A 10,341-nucleotide genomic window follows, 5' to 3' on the forward strand; every position below is an offset into this window, starting at 1 on the left:
GTAACCAAACAGTTTCTGGTCCCCATTGACTTCCATAGTATTTTTGTGTTTCCATATATGGAAGTCAATGTGACTAGCAACTGTTTGGTTACCCACATTTAGTTTTTAACAGAAACACAAAACAAAAAAAACATGTAAATCACTACAAAATGTTAATTTTAGGGTGAACTATCCCTTTAATGTCTTTAACAAGGGAAATAACTCAAATAAAGCATAGCGAATTACATAAAGTAGAAATATTAAAGTAGTTTGAGAGCATAGGGAGACTTTGACTCGATTAGGTCATTTGCGGTTTCAGTTCCCTGATTAGTGGAGATTTCTTTGCAGCATCATGGATCATGTAGTTTTTCCACCAGGAATTCTGCTGTTGAACATGAAGATTTAAGAAAATTGATGACTTCAACAAATGTATTTACCATTGATTAACAAACTCCTAGCTCACATTAGGCCTGTCTTTAATGGTTTAAAAGTTAAACTGAAAATCAATAGGATTTTTACTTCGGGAACCTTACTATTGCATGGCTCTCTAAATTATGATGTGTCAGTCACATTGTGAGGACTTTTATTCCCTGATAATGATCAGCATCAGTAGCAACACCGTCTAACAGATCGCTTATTAATAGAGCTGTAATGTTGTTGTTGTTGTTGTTGTGTTCATCTTCTTGCCAGGAAAACTGTACACTGTAATGGATTATTAAGTCATAAACAGGTAAAATACGTTATCCTTTAAATATTCGTCTTGTTAGAACTTGCCTCAAAGTCATTTGCTATAGGAACTTTAGGAGCTTTGCATTTAGTGAGACAATAAAATCGTTAAACTCAAATAACCATGTAATAAGCAAGGTAATGTACATCCAGCTGGTGGGTTTTGATAAATAAACCCCTTCAGGGTAATAAAAGATCCCTTCGGGTCCCGATCATTAGCTCGATGTACATTATCCGTTAGACACTGTGAACAATTTATTCCGGAACCTGATTAGTGGAGATTTCTTTGCAGCATCATGGATCATGTAGTTTTTCCACCAGGAATTCTGCTGTTGAACATGAAGATTTAAGAAAATTGATGACTTCAACAAATGTATTTACCATTGATTAACAAACTCCTATCTCACATTAGGCCTGTCTTTAATGGTTTAAAAGTTAAACTGAAAATCAATAGGATTTTTACTTCGGGAACCTTACTATTGCATGGCTCTCTAAATTATGATGTGTCAGTCACATTGTGAGGACTTTTATTCCCTGATAATGATCAGCATCAGTAGCAACAGATCGCTTATTAATAGAGCTGTAATGTTGTTGTTGTTGTTGTTGTGTTCATCTTCTTGCCAGGAAAACTGTACACTGTAATGGATTATTAAGTAATAAACAGGTAAAATACGTTATCCTTTAAATATTCGTCTTGTTAGAACTTGCCTCAAAGTCATTTGCTATAGGAACTTTAGGAGCTTTGCATTTAGTGAGACAATAAAATCGTTAAACTCAAATAACCATGTAATAAGCAAGGTAATGTACATCCAGCTGGTGGGTTTTGATAAATAAACCCCTTCAGGGTAATAAAAGATCAAACAATAAGAAATAGCAGGATAAATAAATACAAAATCATTCACATAAGAATAATTTACAGCTCTCATCTCCTCTTAACTCATTTCCTAACTGTCTCAAAATTATTAGTTCAAAATGACCTGCAATAAAAAGATTATTTTGAAATAAACTCTGGTTTAAGAAGAGTTTAGCAGCAAAACTTGTAAAAGCATTGGCACGAGAAGTAGCTGAATCATAAACACTGGCAGATCTGGCAAACCAGCCACATTTATCAAGCACATACATATATAGTTGAACTGGTGCCAGGGGAATCAGGGGAGGGATGTGAACTCACACACCATTACACAAAGAAAACTCTGCACAACAACATTCGCACACCCTCTCGCACACAGCATACATTTCCAAACATACACTGCAGTCAGACACAACACATACCCATTCACAACATTTGCTCACACACACACACAGGGATCATTAGCAAAAAGACAATGACCAACGAAATAGAAAGCATCACTGCTATCAGCCCTTAGTCCCAAAGTATCACCCTGCTGAATGCTCAGACATTTAGGGTGCAGTAGATCAGTGTACACCAACAAATGATCATTAGTTATTTTATACAAAGCAAAGTGCTGAACCGAGTCAGAAAGAGCACCTCCAGTGAAATCAGGAGGTGTGTGTCATCTGACACAGTTACCAAAGTCTAAAGTCATTTTTGATGATGCAGAGTCTTATCATGTTAAAAATTTAAATTACTTTCGATATGAATACATATCTAAAGTTCCTGTAATAAACATTTTGCTATCTTAAAGCCTGCTGCCAACCTGTCCAAGATGGAAAGAGAAAGAAAGGCTTCCGTCCATGGCAGGTATTCTGTATTCACAGAGCCTTTCAGCATCACAGAATGCCAGGAAAACTCCCCAATGGTCCTACTCTAGGGGGGGTCTGTAACTAGAAGCCTTAATGTTTGATCGGAGAAACTTGCGTCACCTCTTTCCTACACATTGCCCCTGGCAAGGATTTCCACAGGCGCATTTCATGTCTTTGTTCCTCAGAAATGATGCTGTGTAGGCATTGGTAAACCAATCAGCATGGAAAAGCTGTATGTAAAGATTCTGAATGGTGTACCTCTGAAATCCTTAGAGAAATCCATGTATGCAGTATCCCCAAGGCCTGGTGTTCTTAGAAATGAGAAAAAAAATACAATAACCTTCGTATTGACCTCCATGTGGCTTGTCCTTGCAGGTGTGCAATAGTCCCTGTAAATTCTTTTGTTTTCAGCTTTGATTTGTCAGTGTCTGTGAATATTTTTGGATTAGCCCATTTTATAGCACAAATACCAGGAATCTGATGCCTGAGGCGGTAACCTGGACAAAAAGAGTCATTTGAGTAGCATGGTGTCCTCAGTTCACCGGGCAGCACAAAAAGCTCTTTGTTTACATCGCAACAGCACTGTTATTGTGCTTCTTTTAATCTTTTTCTGAAGTCTGTGTTCTGAATAGCCGTATGTTTGTTGTCTGAGGAGATGATCCACTTCAGGAGCTTCAGAAGAATGTGCCTTTGGTGTTCTTGCAGAGAATCTTTTTGAAGGCTCTGCGGAAGTCTTTGTTGAAGATGGTGTAGATGACCGGGTTGAGGCAGCTGTTGCAGTAGCCGATCCAGAAGAAGAACTTAAAGAGTGGCTCTGGCAGGGTGCACGTCTCTGGGCACACAGCTTGTAGGCTGTACGAGAAGAAGAAAGGGAACCAGCAGATGACAAAGACGCCAATTACCACCGCCAGCACAAAGGTGAAGCGCTTCTCTCGGTTCACCATGGCTTTGCGCCGTGCGGAGTTGGGCGTTCCTTCCTGCTTCGTCTTCCGGGTCACCAATTTGGCACCTTTGGTGGTGGCGATCATGTCTCTGTATTTCTGAATGGTGGCGGGGGAATGGATGCCACTGGGTGTCATGCTCGGGGTACAAGGGACCTCTAACTCCCTCCCACCTTGCTCAGTGTCTGAGTCAGAGCTCATGCTCTCTCCGTTATTGTTGTCAGGCTGTTTCATGGTCTTCTTCGCCTTTTTGCACTCTTTAGGTTTATTAGGAGCCATTTCGGATGAATTCGAAGGAGACGGGGAGGGGCACGGCGTGGTCAGTGTCAGGGTTGTCAAAGGGGGTTGCAGATGTTTGTTGGAGATTGGAGGGCTCGCCGTCTGCTGGATGGACTCCACTTGGGACACGGCCAGAGTCGGAGGCCTGGGTTTTTTCTGCAAGGTAGAGGGCGTTTCATCTCCCCTTCCGTTTTGTAGACCCTCCGTGTGGACCTTGTGCTGAGGGGTTGCCGCATTGGCTGGGACCTCTTTGCGGGGCTCCCCTGGTGGACATCGTGTGCGCTGCTTGGCGATCTGGTAGATCCGCATGTAGACTAAGATCATAATCAGACAAGGAGCAAAGAAGGAACCGATAGTAGAGTACAGGATGTACCAGCGCTCATTGTTGAGCTCACACTGTGGCAGCCCTCCTGCATCACCTTTGTTCTTGTTCATGGAGAGTAGTGGTGGGAAGGAGATGACTGCTGAGATCAGCCACACCACCAAAATGGCACATTTGATGCGTTTGGGTGTCCTCTGTGCGCCGTACGTGACAGCACGTGAGATAGACATGTAGCGGTCTAGACTGATAGCGCACAGGTGTACTATAGACGAAGTGCAGAACAACACATCCAATGCCAGGTAAATCTCACACCATACGGAGCGGAAATACCAGTAGCCCATCAGTTCATTGGCCAGTGAAAATGGGATGATGAGGGTGGCCACCAAAATGTCTGCAGCCGCAAGTGAGACCAAGAAGAGATTCTGGGGTCCTCTGAGCGAGCGGCTGTTTAAAACAGCGATGATTACAAGAATATTGCCAACAATTGTAAAAAGAATCATCAATGTGATGGCTGTTGCAAAGGCTGCTGTGGCTTCTGGAGTGTAAGGAGGGGGTTTTAACATACTCTGGTTACAAATCGGTGAAGACGTGCCTCCAGTGCCATTGATGTTGTGGCCATGCAGACCCGTGCCTGCCGAGCACGAGCTTGCCATGACTGCCACAGCGCGGCAACTGAGAATACACGTGGATTAACCTTCTCTATTAGTACTCCAAATGTGGGCAGAACAAAATTGAATAATTTCGTTTAGGTGTTTTTTCTTCTTCTAAGAACTTAGTAAAATATATTTTGTTGAAATTAAATAAGCAATTTTACGTCTAATCGAATTAATACATCGCTCACTGCGAAAAGATTCTGTCAGCCATTGTTATGTGACATCTCGAGTGTTGATACTTTATTACTTTGCGTCAAATTTGGAATAAGCGTCATCTGGGTTATGGAACAGTTATGGAAACGTGCAACTTAATTTAAAGGACAGCCATCAAAAAAATTAAATGTCAGAGAGATTACATCTATTTCATTATAATTTACGGTTCTGATCAATTATAATTTATGGTTCTTTCGCTAAATTATCAACTTCTGAATGTTTTATAGAAGACAGATAACGTGAGAGGAAAAACTAAAACAACAAACAAAACGCCCAGTGCCAAAAAAAAACAGCAATGCTGTCACAAATAGATTCATTGACAATATGAAATAGCTGCGTAATATTGTGCTTCCATAAATGATTTGAGTAACAATTATTCAATTATAACCTTTTAAACATTCCAAAGTTCAAATTACGAATAAAAACGTTATAGATTCTCCCTAAGTGCTTACAAAACAAATATATTGGAATGCTTAAATCTAGGTTACCAGTCTCCAAAGGACAGCCATCAAAAAAATTAAATGTCAGAGAGATTACATCTATTTAATTATAATTTACGGTTCTGATCAATTATAATTTATGGTTCTTTCGCTAAATTATCAACTTCTGAATGTTTTATAGAAGACAGATAACGTGAGAGGAAAAACTAAAACAACAAACAAAACGCCCAGTGCCAAAAAAAAAACAGCAATGCTGTCACAAATAGATTCATTGACAATATGAAATAGCTGCGTAATATTGTGCTTCCATAAATGATTTGAGTAACAATTATTCAATTATAACCTTTTAAACATTCCAAAGTTCAAATTACGAATAAAAACGTTATAGATTCTCCCTAAGTGCTTACAAAACAAATATATTGGAATGCTTAAATCTAGGTTACCAGTCTCCACGGAGCGCAAGGCTTTAAATATAAATCTCCAGAGAGCACACAGCAGCGCGCGGCGGTGTGCCAGTTTCCCCCTCACAGTTTTCACAAGTTTGCAAAAAGAATTTAAGCGCAACAACTACCCTGATAAATGATGGAGTCTGTTGTAGTTGTGCCGTTGTTACATTCCTGAGTGGAGAAAGTCGGCTTAATGAGCAATCAGAGGCACGCCAAAATGAGTCGGGTATGTCCAAGCACTAAAAAGAAGGATAATGTCTGAAAACAGTTTGCCGTCCTTCTCCCGCCGTGTTTCTCCCGTTTTAGTCACAGTATCTCAGTCAGAAAGTTGAATGCCTCCTACGTGCCTCGCGTAGTGACAGTTTGAAGTGTCGGTGCGGCTCGCGCGCGCCGCTCTGGCTTCATCTCTACGCAACGCTTCTCCTCAGTACCCCAGTATAAGTGATGTCAGGACGGGCGTCATGAGGCGAACTCTTCCCTCCCACTGAAAAGCCTGACCTATCCTAACACTCTATTGTCAAACATAAAGCAAATACAGGCGTGTAGTGGATGCAATTCAAATAACACATTTTGGAGAATGCAAGAACTCCAACAACTTATCCAAAATGGATAAAGGTAATGGTTTTGATTAATGATATTTACATAACGAAGAGTGCAGGATTCATTTTACTATATGTTCGATTGAGAAGTTTACATTAGGCTATGACCACCAAGCACCAAGTATGACAAATGAAAGGTTGTTTTTTTCAGGTAAAGGTGCGTAACTGTTCAGAACTGCAGAACAATATGTAATCATTACGCTGCTGACTACCTCCAAACCCAGCCCAAGCCCTAATGCAAAAGCAACAGAAATCTGTTTGAACCCATTAAAACTTTAATGACAGACTGCGCTCGTAAAAGGAATCGTGACGACCGAGCGCTTCCTCCCCACGCTTCATTTCATAAAGATCAAGTGTTTTAATGCTCTCTTCAGATGAAGTGCAACATATACCCAAACGCAATTTAGACCCTCATCAAGCGTTTCCATTAGGATCAGTGAATGTATATTTCCTGAATCACCTGTATTACCGTCGTGATTTTAGCAAAGGACACAGGACGTTTTGTCAAAAGGGTCGAATGAGTCGAACCATTTCCAGTATGCAAAAATATATATTTTAAATATTTGCACGAAGCAGTCTTTCGTACAGAGAGCTCTTCTGTGGAGTACTAGGTTTTATAGAAATGTTTGAGTATTTTTGATAGATAGATAGATAGATAGATAGATAGATAGATAGATAGATAGATAGATAGATAGATAGATAGATAGATAGATAGATAGATAGATAGATAGATAGATAGACAGATAGATAGATAGACGTTCATTTATAAACCTGAAGTGAGGTCTGCCCCCTTATGGACAAAACAGAATATTTAACCATAATTTTGAAAGGTGATTAACCTAATTCTTTCTTCATTGATCCAGCATCCATTTAAGCATCAGTGTATTTTGATCAATCTTTTATTTATACAAAAGTCCTTCAAGTTTTTGTTGTTGCAGGATGACATTCACTCATGAGTCAATTTTTCAGCCGCGTCAAGGTCAGAATACAACACGATCTTGTGACTCATTCACTGGGTTGTGTTTTTTGCATTCTGCATGATCCAAAACTGACTTTGTTAAGCCTACACTCTTAAAAATAAAGGTGCTTCAAAAGGTTCTTCAAGCGATGCCATAGAAGAACCATTTTTGGGTCCACAAATAACCATTCAGTCAAAGGTTCTTTAAAGAACCATTTCTTTCTTACCTTTTCGTAATCTGAAGAACCTTCTTTCGCCACAAAGAATCTTTTGTGAAACAGAAAGGTTCTTCAGATGTTGAAGGTTCTTTATGGAACCATTTAGACAAAAAGGTTCTTCTATGGCATCGTGAAGCACCTTTATTTTTAAGAGTGTACTCTTATAGACCTTAGTGAGTGTAGCACAATGACAAGAATGAAAATGAGGCTATGCAGGATAGTATAGTGCGTTCAATGAGTTGTACTGTTGTTTGACCACATAACAAATTGTTCAGCTGACAAAAGTCTTTACGAAGAAAAAAAATCAGTTGACAAAAACTCCATAAAACTGCGTGCGCAACTGTAAAGACTGCTCTCTCACAACCTCGTTTTCTTCCGTTTTTAAATTCAGCATGGAGTATAACCTGATTAAGGCATATCGACTAAATGCGTGACTAATTTTTAATGGTGTTAAAATTTCCACTGCCTGTCATATTATTTTTTTCCCATTAATGTATGTACGCCTTTTAAGATCATGGCACTCCTGAGAATGAAGTTCTCTTTGGAAACTGCATTTACTGTACTTTTTCCCCAATAGCTTTCAAGAGGGTCATGATGTTCCTTCAGGAGAGAAGTCATTTTCTTCTTAGTGATAGAGTGATATATGAGATAGGCTGTTTAATTTGCCAACCTTTGTGAAAAGGAAGTGCACTTAATTGTATTGAATGTATACTTGCAGTGTACTTCAAATCTTAGAAGTGTATTAAAAAAACTTGCATATAACTATACTTGCATATAATATAATATTAATGAAATAAAACCTGCAGAGAGAGTACTTAGTCTCTTCATGTTTTTAATACACAAGCACACTTTAAAAAAAGTTTGTAATAATGTCAAATTAAAAGTTTTACTCTAAAGTGCATTTTAAATCATTATATTTAAAAAGATAATAATAATTTCCATGCTTTCACGAAGTACACTTATTTTGATGTGTTGACTCACACATACAATTTTAGTTTACCATAAATGCTTGTCAGTTCATACGGCAATACACTTCATTGATATTTCATATCAAAGGCAACAGAAGTAATTATGATGTTAAATATAAAGATCTAATTCAGTACTATTATGCCAGACAAGCTAAAAACATTTTATATAAATTTAAACTATAATCCATTTTCATTTATTTGCAAATAACATTCAATCAAGTCTGAAAACATTATATATAATTTGAAATGTATTACATTATTATATAAATATATTATTTCCTTTCTTAAAAGTATGCTAAATGTACTTCTCTTTCACAAGGGGATAATTGGCCATTTTGATATTATTGGCATCTTGAAAAAAAATAGTTTGATTGATCCAATTACCTATTAGCCTATGACTTGGATATGCAATATATTACAGACCAATTATGTCAGAAAGTTTTTTAAGTTCTTTTAAAAAAAAAGAGTAGGAGGGAGATTATGAATGTTTCACTGTTCTAATTCTGTGGTTTCTAATGGCGGTGAAAGCAATAGCTGCATACCGATCAGCATTTAAGGACAGTTATTTGAAGCAAACTTGATTCCTAAACAAAAGTAAACCCACTGTGGCTGTATCATGTTCCTGCTGTTATGAGCAAACTGATGGCGTGAGAGTTCACAAACAGAATTAACCCTGGGCAACATTCAGATTTTCCAAATTCACTTAGCTGACAAAGTGCACTGGAGCCGACAAGACTGCCAATATTCCCCATAGCCTGTCGTAAGCATTATTTGAATTACCTGTTTAGGTATTCAAAGTAAAAAAAAAAAGGCAGAAATTGCTGCGGTTGGAAAAATAGTGTCAAATGAAAAGTTTGAATATGAGACAGTTACTGTGTAGGAGCTTTAACAGCCTAAATATTTACTGGGTAAAATGTAATTCAGAAATATTGAGAGGCCCTCAATGGAACTGAAAATAAATAAATAAATGAAACAGTGAAGGCTGGATCCAATTTAAAGCTGCCTGAGTAAGCAAATAAGTTCAAATGTTTGCCAGACAGCTTCACACCAGAGCTGTTCGTTTCAGATGATGTTCTGAGTTTTGAGGGAGATGTGAGAGAGTTAATGTATGATCATATCAGCGCTGTCATCACAGGATCTGCGTCACATGGGCAACCACAATCTGTTTCACCCTAAGTGTTTAGAACTTCCATCAAAGTTTGGCAGAAAGCTAAACAAATAAGTGTTTTCCATGTCCACGCTCACAATGAAAGAGTTGTAGATGATGATGGCTGTAGGCAGCAATGACCTTCTGTAACACAATCACCCCACATGCTCCTTGATTGTTGATCTCTGATTTGCCGATGAATTCCACACAACGCTCCAAAGTTATAAAACTACAAAAAAAATATGTATTTCTTGCTTTACTTCTTCATTGGTATTTGCTCACCTTCAACGCATTCAGCTATCACAGAGATATTTGGGAATAAAATTACAATATCATCATCAACATCATCATCATCATCATCATAAATCGTGTTCGTTAGAGACCTGGGGCAAGTTCAAGCTCAAACCGGTGTGCACTGTTTTGCTACGGTTTCCGGTTTGAACGACATGTTTCCTGGAAACGGTGTGCAACAGTGTGCAACGGGGTTTGAGATGCGTTTTCTCTTGTTTGGTGGGTGTGTCAAACATGTCAGCCCAATCAGCAGCAACATGTATATAAACCACACGGTATTAAAGAGACAGCTGGCACAATGTAATTAACATCCAAATAAATTCACAAGAGCAAGTATATTGTTTGCACATGTTTATTTACATTAAAAGCAAAATAACTAAAATAATAAGAGCACAAGTATAGATCTGGAACTTCTCTAAGTCTGTCTAAATATCATTTAGTAATTGCAATGTCTTCT

The 10,341-nt window shown here is 38.4% G+C and overlaps 1 protein-coding gene across 1 annotated transcript; it reads right to left on the reverse strand.

Moving 5' to 3' along the window:
* Nucleotides 1–2,358: 2,358 nt before the first annotated feature.
* Nucleotides 2,359–4,940, reverse strand: LOC107554404 (alpha-2B adrenergic receptor-like). Its single transcript, XM_016236892.1, has one exon. It carries the CDS (start codon nt 4,602–4,604, stop codon nt 3,084–3,086), a length of 1,521 nt encoding a protein of 506 aa, XP_016092378.1. The 5' UTR covers nt 4,605–4,940; the 3' UTR covers nt 2,359–3,083.
* Between the last annotated feature and the right edge of the window lie 5,401 nt (nt 4,941–10,341).

The sequence above is a fragment of the Sinocyclocheilus grahami genome, unplaced genomic scaffold, assembly GCF_001515645.1.
Source record: "Sinocyclocheilus grahami isolate Dianchi unplaced genomic scaffold, SAMN03320097.WGS_v1.1 scaffold501.1, whole genome shotgun sequence".
Taxonomy (NCBI): Eukaryota; Metazoa; Chordata; class Actinopteri; order Cypriniformes; family Cyprinidae; genus Sinocyclocheilus; species Sinocyclocheilus grahami.

What these genes read in the sequence shown, in the direction of transcription:
- LOC107554404 (XM_016236892.1), bottom strand. Translation starts at nt 4,604, where the DNA reads ATGGCAAGCTCGTGCTCGGCAGGCACGGGTCTGCATGGCCACAACATC.